Source organism: Alosa alosa, chromosome 7 (assembly GCF_017589495.1).
Source record: "Alosa alosa isolate M-15738 ecotype Scorff River chromosome 7, AALO_Geno_1.1, whole genome shotgun sequence".
NCBI lineage: Eukaryota > Metazoa > Chordata > Actinopteri > Clupeiformes > Clupeidae > Alosa > Alosa alosa.
Genome location: NC_063195.1, coordinates 32,956,760 through 32,975,428, shown reverse-complemented (window position 1 = coordinate 32,975,428; position 18,669 = coordinate 32,956,760). Strand labels below are relative to the sequence as shown.

At 41.1% G+C, this 18,669-nt stretch overlaps 1 protein-coding gene across 1 annotated transcript; it reads right to left on the bottom strand.

The window, feature by feature from the left end:
• Positions 1-8,525: 8,525 nt before the first annotated feature.
• On the bottom strand, positions 8,526-17,361 carry LOC125297962 (rap guanine nucleotide exchange factor 4-like). Its single transcript, XM_048248557.1, has 23 exons — positions 17,006-17,361; positions 16,858-16,918; positions 16,613-16,689; positions 16,307-16,438; positions 16,063-16,181; positions 15,747-15,832; positions 15,518-15,596; positions 15,258-15,390; positions 14,762-14,838; positions 14,416-14,458; positions 14,212-14,287; positions 13,920-14,057; positions 13,693-13,787; positions 13,368-13,490; positions 11,714-11,895; positions 11,336-11,426; positions 11,172-11,222; positions 10,497-10,584; positions 10,318-10,382; positions 9,757-9,811; positions 9,552-9,650; positions 9,327-9,411; positions 8,526-8,756 (listed from the first exon to the last, which is right to left on the bottom strand). Exons 1-23 carry the CDS (start codon positions 17,357-17,359, stop codon positions 8,708-8,710), a joined length of 2,358 nt encoding a protein of 785 aa, XP_048104514.1. The 5' UTR covers positions 17,360-17,361; the 3' UTR covers positions 8,526-8,707.
• Positions 17,362-18,669: the final 1,308 nt, after the last annotated feature.

Below are 18,669 nucleotides of genomic sequence, written 5' to 3'. Positions count from 1 at the left end.
TAGACCAACCTGTTTTAATTGCCTGCTAGGGTGAAGTATACTCTCACACACATACACACACACACACACACAGACAGTTCTTCTCTTGTCATGACAAGTTCATAGTACTTGATATACAACCCCATTTCCAAAAAAGGTGGGATGCTGTGTAGAAAGTAGATAAAAAAAGAAATGCTATGATTTGCAAATTATGTAAGCCTTAATGAAAATAGTGCAAATACAACAGCAATCATTGCTTGATAACAGCAATAATCTTTTTCATTCCTTGAATGCGACAAGTCTGGACTGCTGGCAGTTCATTTTAGCACCCGCATGGACTCTTCCACAATGGAGCCAGACTACTGTTGTAATAGTGCAGAATGTAGTCTGGCATTGTTTTCTTGAAATATTCGAGGCCCTCCCTGACAAGGACGTTGTCTGGATGACGGCATATGTTGCTCAGAACCTGCATCATTTCTGCACTGATTTCCTTTCCAGATGTGCATAGGCCCTGATGAACTCACATACTATCAGATGCTGGCCTTTGAACTCTGCACTAATAACAAGTTGGATGGTCACTCTCCTCTTTAGCCTGGAGAATGCATAGTCCATGATTTCAAAAATAAAGATGACAAGTTTTGACTCCCATTTTGCCTCCATCCATCTTAAATGTGCTCGGGCCCAGATAAGATGGCAGCATTTCAGGATCATCTCTAATTATGGTCAAACTGCAATGACAGGCCGTGCCATCCCAGAAGATCACAGCTATTCAATACTGCCCTATCCCTTGCTTAGAAAGATTTCTCTGGATTCTCTGTGTGTGTTAGTGATATTGTAGCTTACTATAGATGATGAAATTCCCAAATTCTTTGTTATTTCACATCGAGGAGCATTATTCTTATATTATTACATTATTTGTCCACACATGTTTTCACTGAGTGATGAATATCCCAGCATCTTTACTTCTGAGAGACTCTTGGATGCTCTTTTTATACCCAATCGTGGTGCCAGTACACAACTTTTCCAGCCTTATACTCTTTGATTTTGTTGCCTCGTCCCAACATTTAAAAAAAAAAAAAAAAAACATGTTGCTGGGATCAGTTTCAAATCCAAAGATATAATTTTAATGAAATATACCATCCTCTAAATATTCACAAGATTTGCAGATTATCAACCTGTTTCATTTACATTTTACACACCAAGCTGCTAACAGGCTCTGGCAGTATCACACTCTACTGGCAGAGACTGTGAGAATAGCTGCTGTTTCAGTGGCCCGCCCCAGTCTGTTGGCCACATCAGCCTCTACCCACATGAAGTATGAGGAAGACTAGTGAGATTTGTTTCCTACTTTGAGTTCCTGCTCGCTTGCCGCTCTCTTTCTGCCAGTGTCAGTAACCAGGAAAAGCCCTGCGTCTGGTTTGGCAAGAAGGTGAACTTTTCTGTAATCTACTAGTGGGAATCAGAAAAGGCAAATAGGAGTGTATTTGAGCTGGGTCATATGATATGATTGGGCCAGCACGGTGCCCTTGCACTCTTGCACTCCTCCTCCGCACAATGTTGGTACTTTAGAACAGTTTTTATTATAACCAAACAAAAAATAAATTAATATTAGCATTTATTTTATATAGGCTAGAACCTGTGCTTGTTCTAAAGATTATGTAACTGAGTAGAAATGATATCTGACTGATATAACATTCATCCCTTACATACCCCACTGAACATTATGTTTACTTTTGATAAATATTGTCCAATTAGTAAAACAGAGGAAACAATTAATAATATCTAGACAACCCATAACAACAAAGCACACAAGGAGATTGTCAGAGCTGAAATACAGATTTTTATTTAGCAGAGACAGAGACATCCTGTGTCTCTAAATTAAATTAGACTTCAAATTGGTTTCTAATCAACTCCTTGTTATCAAGACAGCGAAGCTGGAGACTGACGCATATCTCCACTAATTTAAAGAAAGGGAGAGGGGAGCTGTTGCCATGCCAACCCCGTCCATCCCGCTCACTGTTTCACCTTGAGGTCATTGTGTGGAGGAAATCACAATTAAGTGCAGACTCGCTTGTGACGCGGTATGCTGCTCCACTGCTTGTGACACGTGGAGCTTCTCTTTATGAGCGTAATGGGAATGCTCTCTCTGCCATGCAGGTCAAAAACGTAACTAATGTAGACTCTACAGACTACCTGCTTGGCTGGTGCATTCAGCAATGGCAGCCAGTGGACAACCCCTTGACTGATAGTCAATGTTATATAACTAGATGTACCGCATAGCGGTAAAATGTTTTTATCCATCTTCTACTCCACCCCCACTCTTGAAACTTTTGCGTATGCTTGTTTGGCATGCCTGTGTGTGTGTGTGTGTGCGGGCCGCACAGCAAGTAGCCTGCTGGCGCTGCGAAGGTGAATAGATTTGTAGCACTAGCCAAAAAAATTTGAAACATTGTTATAAAACCTTTAAAATCTCTAAACAATCACAAGTAGGGCAGTTCATCACAGTTCATCCATTGCAGCTGGACTGATGAAAGGTCATGTACACCTGTAGGCTACATTGTATTTGGGGAAAGCAGAAGGTATCAGTTTTACATTTATTTATTTATTAACAAACAAAACAATCCCTGTCATTTCCATGCAGTTTTCAACAGCTATCAAGAAGAGATGTCATGCCATGAATTTTTGTGAATGTTTCTTCTTCTACATATGCACGATTTTAGTCATCTTTAGTTCATATGATATTCAACTTTATTGTCAATGCACAAATTAAATACCAATAGTCTAAAACGAAATGCAGTTTTACATCTAACCAGTAGTACAAATAACTGACATGTCCAAAAGGGCCTTCATGAAATGCGTCGCTAGACTGTAGACATTTTAACAGGCAAAGTTGAGAGCTGCATCCATTATTGTTCGTGGGAAAAATACTGATGAGTGTACAGTCACTAAATGTACACATAACTTTTTTTATACCCCCCCATGGATGAAATTCTACGAAACTTGCATACCCCCAGAGAATGTCAGGTTAATCATACACATAAAATTTGTCGCAATTCTGAACATCTTAACTGAAGAGAGGGGCGATTAAAGCAGAATGATATTGCATTTTCATTTTTTACCCGGGGGGGTGCAAATCACAAATGAGTGATTATGGGCTAGGTTGATGTGGGCCCTTGAGACCAACATGCTATAAAAAATTCTTCATCCTCGGTGCCACGGTTCAGGTAGTTATTTAGGAAAAACGGCACTTTTTGGGTTTCGGGGGGCCCAGCACGGGAGGGGGGGGAGTGGCCCCCGGGGACCAAACAAAATTTTTCCGTAAAAGTCTAGGGGGGCTACATACCCACCAAATTTCATGTGCCCTGGGTATCGTTGTCCAAAAATTCAGGAAGAAGATGACGGGGAAAAAAAACAAAAAACAATCCCTATATGACCCCTTCGCAAGCGGCGGTCATAATTACAGCCTCGCTTGTAAAACAACCGGATACATTGATTGGTTTGTAGCAGATCCATACAGTCTGCTGATGTTTAATAACAAAGCATATGAAGCACAAGGCCGTAGCCAGGATTTTCACACAGTGAACACACAGTGAGGTGAAGCACACACTAATCCCGGCGCAGTGAGCTGCCTGCAACAACAGCGGTGCTCGGGGAGCAGTGAGGGGTTAGGTGCCTTGCTCAAGGGCACTTCAGCCATGCCTACTGGTCGGGGTTCAAACCGGCAACCCTCCGGTTACAGGTCCGAAGAGCTAACCGGCCACGGCTGCCTTTTGGGCACTCCAAAATGCTAAGGGATTCTTCTTTCAATCGAATAAAAAATTAACCGTTTAAATGATGACTGAAATATAGAGTACCAGCAAACAATTGTCGGTTCGGGGAACGTTCCGCGGACGTCCGCTGAAGGATGTGGGAACGTTTGCTGCTAATCTAACCTCACGGTCATTCAGGAAAGTTTTCTTGACAGCGCCGGAATGTTCCTTCATGGTTAAATCTTTGGTTCCAGGAATGTCCGCAGAACGTTCATTGAACCATGTTTAAAGGTTGTATCAGCGATGGCGTCACTTCTGTTGACGTTCAAGCAAAACAGAGAGCTAGCTCGCTACTCCCTCCCCCTCCCTCCCGTGCAATTGAAACTCTCCTGCATCTCGTCGGTTATTGGTTGAAACACTTTATTTTGCCTTTGAGTGGTTGGTAACACTTGTTGGTAGCAATTATACAAACATTCAACCATAATCCTTCAGGGAACATTCCCAGTGATTTTATGGTTTGCCAAGACCAAAAGGGAATGTTCTGGGGACATTCCTTAATGGATAAAAAATGTAGGCCTATCCTTAATACCACCGTCAAGGAATCATAGATTTCCCTTAAAGTCCGCTGAAAGTAGATAAAACTATACCTTTAGACAACGTTCTGGGAACGTCAGTTAAAGGTTAAAAAAAAATCTATCCAATATAACCATCAGGGAACGTTCCCAAAATGGGAAAACAGCTGTAAGAGGATGTTCCGGGAATGTTCTCTAAATGCTACACAACACATTAGAGGATGTTCCCATACGTCTTCTAAAGGTTTATTTTTGTGTGGCTTTCAGGGAACGTTCCCGTAACGTCGGGTGTTTGCTGGGAGTATAATTTTGCGAACAATGACGTAGAACCATAGATTTGTTTAGCTAACATGTTTTTCTTTTATAACTTGAACCAACAAAATTTTCCACGATATTCATTTTTTTAAAGTTTTGAAAGAGAGAGCAGGCAGAGGACAGAGCTTGTGAGCGGCCCGATGCGAATGTCATTTCTGTGCTCTCAATCAATTGATTAGTGTTTTTATTCACCACGAGATTAAGTTTCACCCCTCAGTTTCTGTACGCTCTCGATTCCTTGTATTCATTCTTTATGCGTGGTTGATGCAAGGACTGTACGGTGGGTTGATGCAAGGATTGTCTCGTCGGCTATAGCCAATTAAAAGCCATACATTTTATGGGCCTACTTAATAAATTAAACGAAACTTGAAAAAAAAAATACTGAGGACATGACCTCGGTGTCCTTTATGGTAGCTATGCAGACTCTATTGGTGAGCAACTTGAGTTTAACTCTTGTTGGATGATGAATGTGGTTCATTACTTTTATCATCAAATAATACTGTTCTATCTAATTTGTTTTTTTCTGTTCAGCACTTAGATGCACCTGTGGAGATGTAGTATGACATGTACCTACACACCTTTGGACAAATTAATTGAGACAAGTGTTAGCTGGCTGTCTTGAGGATGACCTAATCTGTATATTCCTTTCCCCCATGATCCCTAAGGATCTCCCTTTTTTTTTTACTTTCTTTCAGTAAAACACCTGTCTCTGGGTATTGTTTTCTGCTTACAACCACAATTTCCTTTGTGTTTTCGAGAAATGTCTCCTTTCCATTTTGCTTCAATTAATTTGTAAAAGTATATAAGTGAGTTTGTGGGATTAAGTCAGTAGACGGACAGAACAAGGGTGCAGAGAGCAGAGCTACTAGGAGAGGAAAAAAGCAAGGCTGCCGGATGTGTACTTAGAATCCAAAGTGAGGAATCTGAATTATTTGAAGGTTAAAGAGATGAAAAGGATGCATCTGCTGTATAGATGAGATCCTTGTTATATAGTCTTAATCCAAGCCTTGAGTTCTGAAATGAGTAGTAGTCAATGGAAAGAAGAGAGGAGAGGAGGGGAAGAAAAGCACAGAGTGAAAAGGTTGAAAGGCTTTTGAGCCTTGAAGTGAAGAACATGAGCCAGCAGCGTTGGATTGAAGATCAGTCGATTGCTGCTGAAAAGGTACCAGCAGCTTAAGAGGTTACAGATCGGATCATTAAGAGCTTTGAACCTTTTGTCAGTAGATTCCTATTTGGTAGAGTAGGCTTTCTGAGAAAAATGACATAATGCTTACAGTATAACAGCAGGTGACTCTGAGCACTACTTTGGAGATGATAAATAGCAGAGTGACATGAATGTGGGAGGCATGAGGTTAACGTCAGCATGGGCTATGAATGACTGACCAGATGACCTGACTTTATTGGCCTGATGACAAAGTTACCCGATTACAGAGTTATAAATATAGTTGATGAACTCTTAAGTCATAAGAACGCTAAAATCAAAACCTCCCAAAGGGTATTGGGTTAAAACTGAAATTAAGTAACAATGTATGATAGTTACAAACACACAACCCCAAATCAGAAAAAGTTGGGATGTTGTGTAAAATGCAAATAAAAACAGAATGTGATTACATAACAGTCTTGTAAGCAGCAAAAAGGACATGGACAACATATCAAATGTTGAAAAGGAAAATTTGGACTATTTCATATCAAAATATAATTTTGAATGTTGAATGTTGTTTCAAAAAAAGTTGGGACAGGAAATGTTTACCACTGTGCTGCTTCACCTCTTCATTTAACACAATTCTGTAAATGTTAGGAACTGAGGAGACCAGTTGCTAAGAGTTTTAAGAATTAGATGTTGTTCCATTACTCCCCGATATAGGATTTCAGTTGCTCAACAGTATGGGATATTCTTAGTCATGGTTTTCATTCCATTATACATCTAATTTGACAAATCTAGACCGCTGACAGGCCATCTTAGCACCTGGACTCTTTCTCTATGGAGTAATACTGTTTTCCTGAAATATTCAAGGTCTTCCCTGGAAAAGAAATTGATTGCCTAGATGGCAGTATGTTGCTCAAAACCTGTATACATCATTCTGAACTAATTGTGCTTTGCGAAATGTGCAAGATGCCCATGCTGTAGGCACTAATGCTCCTCCACACCATCATAGATGTTGGGTTTCGAACTGAACACTAAAAAAAGTTGGATAGGTTGGATACTTGGATAGGCCCTCTCCTCTTCAGCCCAGATGAGTCCATGATTTCCAAAAAGAATGGCACATTTTGATTGGTCTAACCACATGACCTTTTTCCATGTTACCTCAGTCCATTTTAGGCCCAGATAAGACAGTGATATTTTCTGTATCATGTCTCGATACAATTTTGGCTGTTACAATTTTGGCTGCAGTTTTTGAATTCTAGTTGAGTTGAGTATCAAACTGTGCACATACATAATGGTTATCAGAGGTTTTCCTGAGCCCATACAATGACAGGTCTGGAAACAGGTCTGGTGTTGATGCAGTGCCATCTGAGGTCCAAAAGACCACGGCCATCCAATGTGTTTTTCAGCTCTTTCCCTTGTTTGCAAAGATTTATCTGGATTCTCTGAATGTTCTAATGATATTATGTCCTGTAGATGATGAACTCCCCAAATACTTTACAATTTTATCTTAAGAAAGATTAAAATGACATTGTTTCATCATTTGTGCACACAGGTTTACACAGAGTGATGAATACCCCTACATTGTTACTTTTAAGAGCAGACCCTGCTTCTCTGGGATACTTTTTCATAGCCAATGTTACCCTAATTCAGTAGTCACTCCCCACTTTGGAGGTGGGGAATTTTCAAGCCCCACCTGACCCCATCACCCCAGCAAAATGGTCATGTTAAAATATTATTTTCACATTTTGTTTCCACTGGATCAGATGTTAACAGATGTTCATGTCAGCCTGTTTATGACTCCTATGTTTGTGTGTGTGGCTATTTTGTTTTGAATCTATGATCTTCTTTGTCAAAAAATGATTAAAGATAGGCACAAACCTCCCCCCAAATTGCCTCCTGTTCATCGCGCCCCACCTGTTTCTATTCTCCACTAGTGGGGCCTGTCCCACACTTTGAGAACCACTGTCCTAATTAGTTCTGGAACATTCCTCCTTTTGTTTTCTTTATCATTACACAACTTTTCCAGCATTTTACCTCCGTCCCAACTTTTTTTTGAAACATGTTGCTGGTATCAAATTCAAAACTAACATTTATTTTCAACGAAATGAAATAGTGTTATTTGTCATTTTCAACATTTGATATGTTGTCTGTGTCCTTTTTGCAACTAAATATGAGTTTAAGAGATTTGCAGATTATTACATTCTGTTTTTATTCACATTTTATGTCCCGACTTTTTCTGTTTTGGGGTTGTATTGCAATACAAGTTTTGCTGTTTTGATTGAGTAAAAATAAAAATATGTATTATCACAGGAAACCGATGAAATACAGCACAGTATTATCACAGGAATCCAAAGAAATTCAATACATTATACATTTTGAGTTGTTTTACTGTTCTATTTCTGGTTTGATGTAGCTACAATGTGCCATTATGTTTTCTTTCTCTGTGTATTTCGTGGTGCTTAAAAGCTTTGTTGCAATGTAGCGAGGGCTAGTAATAGAAAGCATACAAGTTCTAACTAACACGGGCTGTGTAGAAAACAGAGCTTTGGTTCAACAACTAATGTTGGGTTTTGTAAGCTTTTGCCATTAGACCTTATTGCAATTTACTCTGATGCAATCATACGTTCTGTTAGGCCTTGGTGTGCCACAATCTTGACAAAGTAACCGCTGATATGGCATCATACACAGGGTGGCAGACAGAACGCTTCCTGATCAGTCACAGTGCAGTATGGAAGACTGCAGTACAGAAGACACGGTTCCTGATCACAGACAGTCACAGTGCAGTAGTCATGGAAGACCGCAGTACAGAAGACACGGTTCCTGATCACAGACAGTCAAAGTGCAGTAGTCATGGAAGACCGCAGTACAGAAGACACGGTTCCTGATCACAGACAGTCACAGTGCAGTAGTCATGGAAGACCGCAGTACACGCTTCCTGACCACAGTCACAGTGCAGTAGTCATGGAAGACCGCAGTACAGACGATGGGCTCCCTCTACAGGAGATGATCATAATGTAAAAAGGGAAGCCAGTACAATACTGATGAGACTGAAAAAATAAATACTGTTTATATTATATTTACTCCGTAATACTGTTTATATTATATTTACTCAGTAATACTGTTTATATTATATTTACTCAGTAATTCCTTATCACAGTGTTTCTCCGTAGGCTAGCTCACTGCTTTTGTGTTTATTCACCAAAATGTTAAATGTACTAGTAAATAAAACAGCAAATCATTATTTTTACACATTTATAGTTAGATTTGGACTACTGTGGGGTTATTATTATATCTCTACCATATCAAACATGTTTTCCGCTTCACAAATTATGGATTTTTACCATATTAAACATGTTTTCCTATTCAAAAATTATATCATACGGTGTGGATTTTTGACATGTCAATCATGAGGTCTTGCATATTTATCAAAGTTAAGCTAATTACACAGGTTTGACCTGACTTGGCCTTTGTGACACGTAAAGCCAGGAAACTGACAACACTAAGTCCAGTCTGACTTTTTCTGTTGTTGAATTCATCTTTATTTTGCTGTAAAATAGCCCTCACAGCTCAATGGCCCTGGAGAGCTGGGTCAGCTTCAGCTGGTCACTAATTACGTGCAGTTTTCTGCTATTATGGAACTGCTCAGGATCTGGATGGAAGACAGTGAGATTTTGGGTTAAAGAAGGAAATGGGAGAGAATGTGGTTACCTGTAGTTTATGAAGATGTGAAGATTGTATGTAAATAAATGAATCAGATGTTCTGCAAGTAGACAGCACATGCATACTTACATGAGGGCTTCTTACATGAGGGCTTCTTACATGAGGGCTTCTGTATGTTGTGAAGACCAGTGCCTTTCTTTGTGCTGCCACGTTGTGGTACAATGGGTACTGTAAAGGGAAGGATGGCACAATATTAGTTTGTTTGCATGTTTTCATCATAAACCTGACAGTGTCACTTAGAGTGATAATAAGGAGGAAATATGGTTATGCTTACAGTAGGGCTGATTCCGGCAGTCTTTCACAATCTTTAAGGTTTTGGCAAATAAATTCTGTAAGATTACGAAAAAGAATAATAAAACAGTGAAAAGAATGATGGAAGAACAATTCTAGAATTGCACATATAAGGTATGTGAGACATGAAGAGTATTTAAAGGCACACTTAACAGTTTTTTGACCTTAACATAACATATACAAAATCATTTTGATGGCACATAACCTCATGGCATGATGAGCAGCCCTCTGAAGGCGATTACCGACCTAGCAACTTTCTAGTGTCGGGTATAACTGCCCCACCCCCTTCGAAATTGAAGCACAAAGGAGCTGCTATGCTACAGGAATTCTGCAATCTTTTTATACAGACTGCTGTTGGTGCATTCCCTCTATATCGGAGTTGTGTTCATACTTTGTTTCAAAAGACGAATATTTTGTTTGTTTATTATTGGGCTTCTCAACCAGAGGGGGACCCCGAGAACAAATCTTGTTAAGGGTGCCTTTAACATTACGACAAAAACAAAACAAAACAAAACACTTCAGCACTTTTTTTGTAACAACTCACCATTTTCTCGAAGTTCACAAGATTGTCTTGTCTTGTTTTGTTCCCTTCATTTATGAATGTTAGGTCTGTTATTAACAGGACATAAGAAGGTTTGAAAGTGTCAGGCCTATAGTCAATATGACCAGTGGATGTACATGTAATAAAACCCAGTTGTTTAGCATCAGCTGTATCAATATTACCTTTTAAAATGAGGGGCAGATATGGGATATATGGTAGGTCAAGCTTAGCCACCACTTGCCTCAGTGCGTCATGGTTACTGAATGGATCCTGAGTACAAATAAATACAAAATGCAGTATGTTGTATTTTATACTTATATAGGCAAAAGCAGAGACATAAATAACGCTGCTTCCAACTTTATTCTTCTTTCTCCACACACAGTCACCCAGTATCTCATTTGACCGTGCACTCTAACGCCCCCAGTAACAAGACACAACACAGTAAAAAGGGAAAAATAAATGCGTACCGCTCTAGGAAAAAAGGACTCTTTAATCTGAATTAAACACTACAGCAAACCACGAAACAACATCAATGACCGACAGGGGACTGAGGGGAGACAGAGGGTTTAAATACACAGGGGTTAACAGGGCACAGGTGAACAAGGAACAAGAGACAGGTGGAAACCATAATTAAACTAACAAGGATCAGGTGAGGGGCGGAGACACAGGCACATGGAACAGACACATGGCACACAAACAAAGGAGCACATGGCACAAGACACAGGAAGTAAACAAAGCAAACAGGAAGACAAGATGAGCAGACATGATGGAAAAACATTAGACGGGGAGAACAAGACAAGACAGACAAAACAGGAACTGATCCTGACAATATAGTAAAGAAATTTGACTGAACTCACCAGTATGAGCTCATATTGCCTGAACCGCTTCAGCTGTGCTTTTGGCACTTTCTGTGAGGCATTTGAGAGAAAGTTCTCAAGATGTGTTCATAACAGAAACCTATTTTGTGCATGAGTCTTTAATAAATCAATAAATCAGAGAATTCAACTTAAACCGTTCTTACCTTCCAGGTTTTATGCAGTCTAGACACTGCACTGTTTGTCAGGCCATACATTACAGCCATGAATGAGTTCATATTTTTTTCACGATACAGGCTGCAAAAAGGAGAAAGCCCAGGATCATGCATCTACTGCCACGTGAGCTAAACACACATTTGGAACCATTTCACAAAGAAAGCTGTGAACTGCAAGTGACAAGCAAGTGACCATGTTAGAAGTTTCATTATGGATCTCTAAAACTAACTGTGACTATACACGTTGTTCCATCTTATTAAGATGTTCCTCCTACAGTGTGACACAAAAGAACCATTATCTCACTATCCCTGCAGCCAATGACATTAGTCCTGGTGGGGTATGATCGGTGTCTGCACTGTCAAACTCACACTGTGGCCATCTTGATGAACTTCCTCATCAGCCGAGCTCGCTTGGAGAGCTCTGCACACAGACAGAGCTCTGTGACCACCCAGTATGTCACCACATTGAAGCGGCGTATGAAGCGCTCCAAGTTCGCTGTTAGGCTGTTGGGGAATTGCTTTCTCCCCAACACATAATAGAGTAGCTCCGTCTGGTTGGATGGACATGGGAAGAAAAGAGAGAGCACGTGTAATTCCAAAAGGCCATCAGCCAGTCATCCCTTTAAAATAATGAGCCCTTTACACCCTATGGACACATGGCGTTAAGAGCTGTTCAGAGCAGTTCAGCACAGTCAAAAGTTAGTAAGTAAGTATAAGTATATATACTCTTTTGATCCCGTGAGGGAAATTTGGTCTCTCCCAATCCGTCAATTAGTGAAACACACTCAGCACACATTGAGGTGAAGCACACACTAATCCCGGCGCAGTGAGCTGCCTGCAACAACAGCGGCGCTCGGGGAGCAGTGAGGGGTTAGGTGCCTTGCTCAAGGGCACTTCAGCCGTGCCTACTGGTCGGGGTTCGAACCGGCAACCCTCCGGTTACCGGTTATCACTAACCAGTAGGCCACGGCTGCCCCGAGTTTACCAGTCTAAAAGTTTACCATTCTAAATGTTCTTCTTATTTGAAAACGTATATCGTCAAGGTATGATTCGTCAGGATTAAGCATATTGTGGTCTAAAATATCCAGGCACACTCATGAGTGAGAAATCACTTTAGGTTTATTCACGATACCAGGAGCAGGTCACTAGCAACAGCATGTTCCAGTAACACTACTCAAAGTTACTAGGGCAAGGCCCCATCTTATACATGTTAGTAACATTGTGGTAATACAAATCACATGAGTACAATGGTCTTTTCCAAAACTCCTCTTAACATGCAGAAATACGACAATACATGGACACTTCTTGGACATAGCATGTGATCCATACACCATACGCAAGTCATGTGGCTACTCCAAGTAAGTAAGATAATTGGTTAATACAAAACATTCATCCTTCAGCATTTTCTTGCCATAGTATGCTCCCTGCAGGATATTCCTAATATTACTGCCTCAGGCAGAATAAATACCCTTAATTTGTGACCTTCGCATGACCTTTATTAGCAAGTTGTGACATGGGGAGAGCAAATGCAAACAATACAAAGCAAAGTCGATGCACAGTATCGAATGTATAGAAAAACATACAGATAATGTTAATGTTATGTAATGTTAATCACCTCTATGTAATAAATGTATATTAGTATTCACTTCTAATACATACAAAGTTATTATTATTAGTTATATTTCATAAGATTTATTAGGTACCAATCCAAAATGTCTACCACAATATCAGTATTGTACATGTGCAGCAACATAATACATATACGTATAAACTGGTGTATGCAGGACACAGAGTTGATAGATGATGACCATGGGCCAATAAAAGAGCCAACATTCTAGGTAAGGGTTGCAAAACAGTTTAGTGGCTATCCAGTGTTGCCAAGGGATAAGTACTAACGTAGACGGTGAAATGGAAAACAAAGTCAACCTCTTATACTGTAGTTTTCAGTTCTCAGTGAACTCCTCCCCTCCCCTCCGTAGTTCCTCTAAGGTTCTTCCCTCCGTAGTTCGCCTAAGGTTCTCACCTCATGCATGGCACTGAAGAGCTCCCAGTCATAGCTGGTGAGCTGGGCTGCCATGGCCTTGGCGCTCATGTTCTCCAGCGTGCTCCTGTTTGCCTTTGGGCCGAGCTGCCCCTGCAGGGGCGTCTGTGAGGATCACACACACTTCACTTCTCTGAATACAATACGCCTGCGAGACTAGTGCCACTGCTGCTCATGTTCTTTTGCCAATAATCCCGACACTGTCTGAACTCCCTCAAGCTCAGATCTCAGACCTCACTGATTTCTATAGTCCGTGGAGTCCAACAGTGTGTCTGTACAAATGAGTGTAGATTCAGAGAGCACTCACCAGCTCAGCAGCCTGGCTGGCAGAGCAGAGGAACAGCCTCTCATTGATGCCCAGAATGGAGATGGCCCTGGCATCCATCTTGAGCTGCTCCCTTGCTGAAGTGAGATACAGTACGGGCATTTCAAAACTCGGCAACTAACTGCTTGATTATTTGTTCCTAGCTCCAGATCAGTTGGAGTATAAAAGGTAACACAACTCGATCCTCATGTTTGATCATTTGTTCTTACCTCCAGAGGACTTCAACCTTATCAGCATGTTGTCTCCTACTGGGGCTTTCAAGGCAGCCATGACATCCTCTACAGAGGCGTTGAGGGGCATCCTCACAGACGTAAAGCGGTGGTCATGCCTGTAGACCTTTAGCAACACTGCAAAGACCAGTCTCTAAGGTGATGGTCTAAGTCCATTTCCTTACTTTACTTTCTTATCATATAAAGGGAGCAGCATAGTTTACTTTATACACAGAGGAACTGCGATCAATAGGTTCAGTGGTCAGGAATAAGAATGGTAGTAGGTACACACCTTTGTCCTTCATCCTGATTGGCCGGGTTGTTTGATAATGTTTGTTCCAAACCAGGGACCAGTCAAGTTGATGTCCCTGAAAGAAATCATGAAGCAATGATCATCATAGAGTGAAATGAAGGTCACTGTAGCAACTGTAGTGTACTTTCAGAAGAATCAAAAGTAGGTTAATAAATTTCAGAATATTGTGAATACTTCACTTACCCTATTTGAGGTCTGATTCTTAGTCCATTGTCCATTGTCCAGCCTAGAGAAGCATTTGAAGATTTGATTATTATTATGACAATATTACAGATTTATTAACATTATCACACATCATTCAGGGGCTAAATGAAGTGGTATGCTCCTTCGCACACATTTGTGGGCATGGAAGAGGCGCATCATTGACAATCACAGTCTCAATTGTTGGGAGGCACATGACACCCCCCGCATGCCGCGTTGATGATGCACGCCACACAGATGGAGGAGCATACCACTCCCATAAGGTTTCTAAATGTGTGTGTGTGTGTGTGTGTGTGTGTGTGTGTGTGTGTGTGTGTGTGTTACTCACAAGAGATATCTCCTTGCACTGATGTAATCTCTCAGCATGCGGAGATGTGCATGGCCTTTCACCTGTTTTGACAGCTTCTGTTTTAAGACAGCACAAAAGCAAATGATGCAAATAGCACAATAGCTATCAGAACTTTTAGAAAAAAGATATGACCTGAAATGCCCATCCCCTCCTGATTACTTCATTTGAGTTCATTAGATCAAATTCTGTCATATTTACTCTCTTGCGGTTTATTGCCCCTACGTACCATTCCATGACCAATTTAAATGGTATCAAAAAAAAGGACGAATATGCAAAACTATATGCTAAATGTTCAGAAGTGATATCATGAAATGTAATTTGATAGCCTACAATTTCTGGGCAAATTGTTAATGATTATTAAGGAGAAAGAAACAAAAACTTTCATTTGGAATTTTTCATGAGACACACCTGCACAGCCTTCACGGCACACTGTTTAGGATTACACACACTCACTGGGTCAAAGAAACATCATTACCTCCAAGAAGTGAACCACTGCAGGGTTGTCCAGCAGGAGAAGGCCATACAGTGCCACCCACTGGATGACCAGCGTCACTACTCTCTCTTTGACCTGCACCAGCCCAGTGTCCACTGATGGCTCAGAATGGAGAGTGAAACGATCGTTAAGGAAGAGTGACCTCTGACTTAACCAAGTTCTATAGTGTAGCAGTTGATGTCTAAAATCTTACTGTTACTATAAACAATGGTCAGTCAGTGGCAGTTGTTTTGTAAGGATATTGCTTCAGCAGAGCGGAGCACAGCTCTTCAGGTGTCATGAATACATAATATGTGAGCAGGAAACTGCAAACAAATGGATCTGCAGGGGAAAAAAAGCAAAACAACTCTCATAACCACTCTAACGACTTTTTTTTTTTTTTGTCACGTAAAAAAATCCAGCCATCTACAATGTAACTGGTATATATCTCTGAGTTTCACACCAGCTGCCTTCACACATGAAGTGACTTACCCATCTGGTCATCTGGAGTATCTGGGTTCATTGAGAAGAGCAGGAACTGGAGAATTGTGTCAGGTGTCCCCAACTTCACCAAGAACCTGATAAAGACATCAGGTTTCATGCAAGAGAGAGGACCATAGACCACAAGGCACAGAGAGGACCATAGACCACAAGGCTTGGATTAAAGTAATCAGGCTATTTTTGGTCAGTGAGCTGAACAGCTATGTCATTCATCAGATTAATAGTTTGTGCCCTCACACCAGATCTTTTGTTTGATTCCTATTGTTTGTACAATGATTTGTCATGTAAGCCCAGCCAGAGTACTCACTTATTGCTGCAGGATGCATGTTCTGGTGCACCTGGAGCAAACACCTGTTCGGAGCTCCTCTTTAGGATGAGTGCTGGTTCGCCCTTCTCCTCAACATGCACCATGTTTGCATTCACATCCTTCAGTACACCCAGGGTGTGAGGACGCATACATATTCACAACAAACAAATGTTCATGAACAAACACCCAAGCACCATACACATGTAGGCCTACTCTATAATTCCAGCATGTAGTGGATTCTTACCTTGAGGATGCTCATAAAATCCCTATTTCCTACTCGGAGGAAATGGCAGACATGCTCTGGCCTGACCACTTGAGGCCTTCTCTTAAAGGGGGCCAGCAGGTCCTGTCCCTCATGCAGGGTAGTCATCACACCCTGCGGCGGAAGAACATGCAGCATGGTGCACTCCTTACTTCAAGTATCTCACACTGATGTTTTAGTTTCAAACAAACATTTTCAACTTTTTTTTCAATCACAGGCCTGTTATATTCAAACAGATACATATAACCGGTGGACCTCCCTGTTGGTGGGGAATTGATTTAGGCCTACCTTGCGGTTGGAGATGATGTTAGGAGAGCCCTTCCAGATTACATAATTGGAGGTCCCATTGACACCCTGACTGATCACTGAAACACAATGAAACCATAGGTCACATGCCCTTGTTTTCCTGTGTCTCCTGCTTTGTAGCTTAAACACAGTGGCATAACAATTTAAAATCCATGATAAGTAGCTTTCCTACAACACGTTTCCCTGTTTGAGTGGCTTTGACTAGTGTGGCATTCGTTCACACTTACAGACTGTGCCCATCCTGACTTCAGACTGAAGAACCATAACAGCAGCCAGTTCTATACGGAGCTGTAAAGATCAACAGGACGCATGCTAACAACTGAACAGGCCTTAAGACTATACACACGCATTTCTATTTAGTTCTGCCTGTCTGACCTTCTCTGCTTGAAATGTCCTCTGCAGCTTTTGCCGTCTGATCTCCATCAGACGGGCCACTCTCTCCTCCTGCTCTCTCTCCTGTTCCAGTGCTCTTTTCCTCTCCACATCTTCTATCTCCACACTGTCCCCTCTAGATGCCTTAGTAGCAAGGTCTTGTGATGCCTGGTCAGGTTGCTGGACCCTGCCTTGGCTCTCCAACTCAATTTTGAGTCGGGCCAGTTCGTTCAGACGCCATGTCTCCCGATGTAACCTTGCTCTCTCTAGCATGTTTGTATAGTCATGGTCCTCCTCTGCCTCCGTTTCTGCCCTAAGGCAGCATAGGAAACACAGAGCTCTCTTTAAACGTGACATTTCCCTCGCATTGTTAGAAGAGACTGAGCACAATCTACAACCTTGGAGTGAATGCCTACATTCTATATTATGGTGTCATTGAGTTTCCTTTATTATATCATCGGTTATCATTACACACAGAACGTGTCTGCATGGTTACTGTAACTAAGTGAATGTAGACCAAACACAGTGGAATGTTCAGCTCAAAACTAAGGCATTCTGATGATGCAATAATTCGTGTGCTGTTGTTTTTCAAAAACAATAGGATTTTTTTAAATAAAGCACTTTTCAAGCGCAAAGTGCTTAGATAGATAGATTACTTTATTGATCCCCAAGGGTAAATTCAAGGAAATTTCATTTTAGGCTAACATACAAACATGAATAGCGCTTTTCTATGTCCAACAAACGTGCTTCGCATACAAGACACAAACAATAGGCCTAACAAATATTTTAGATGCCGAATGGAGCTGTAGGCTAGGCCTAGCCTACTCCCACCCAACGCCATCGGAAAGTGTGGTCCGCAATCTATCCCAAGTGTCTGCGAGCAGACGTGGTAAAATATATGTTTGCAATATTGAACCAACTTGTATATCCAAACAGTTCTGCAACACTGCCTACCGTAAGCTACACCAGTTTAACTCATATTATGAATTCTCTGACACAATAAGACAATAGCCTAACGTAAGGTGTTCAGTGAGTAGGTCTATTATATACTGTTGAAGTAGGTCTGCTGTTGTTGTTTTTTTCTAGTTAGATGGTTCGTGTTTTTTTTATTGGTTAAGTGGTCCTTGATCTGAAAAAGTTTGAGAAACACTGATCTAGCTGCAGCCGATTTAGGCCGACTTCAGGCCTCCGGAGGCGCCTGTCGGTCAGATGTCGTGAGCGACTTCTCCGGGCTAATGACTCTGGAAAAGCTATCGTAACACCCCCAATTATCACCACTTTTGTACAGAAATTCTAAAACAACGATGTTTTTTAACACTTCAAAATAACATTTGCTAAATTAACCTGACATTTGTCAGTAGCCATAGGTGTGTAGATTTGAACAAAATCTGGTTTGTTTGTCAACGGGAGCATTTACTGCCTGAAATATCCGATTTTGTTTACCACGCTCGGAGTTATAGTGCTGGCCTGATGGGTTGCCTATTTACACCGTTTCAACGGCACATGAACGGCTAGACCGAGAATTCTCGTCGTGAAATTAAAATTCCACTGGAGCTCCAAGCGGTTGTGTACACGCAGCCTTACAACGCTGTCTACATCTCTTTGAGTCACGGTAAAATGTCATTTTTGGTACATGGCTAATTTAGATACACCTATGGTGTGGGTGG

What these genes read in the sequence shown, in the direction of transcription:
- LOC125297962 (XM_048248557.1), bottom strand. Translation starts at nt 17,359, where the DNA reads ATGTCACGTTTAAAGAGAGCTCTGTGTTTCCTATGCTGCCTTAGGGCA. An exon ending in AGTGCAAGGAGATATCTCTT is followed by an intron (nt 14,459 to 14,761) that starts GTGAGTAACACA and finishes ATGCTTCTCTAG; the next exon opens with GCTGGACAATGGACAATGGA. An exon ending in TCTGCCCCTCATTTTAAAAG is followed by an intron (nt 10,383 to 10,496) that starts GTAATATTGATA and finishes TGTTAATAACAG; the next exon opens with ACCTAACATTCATAAATGAA.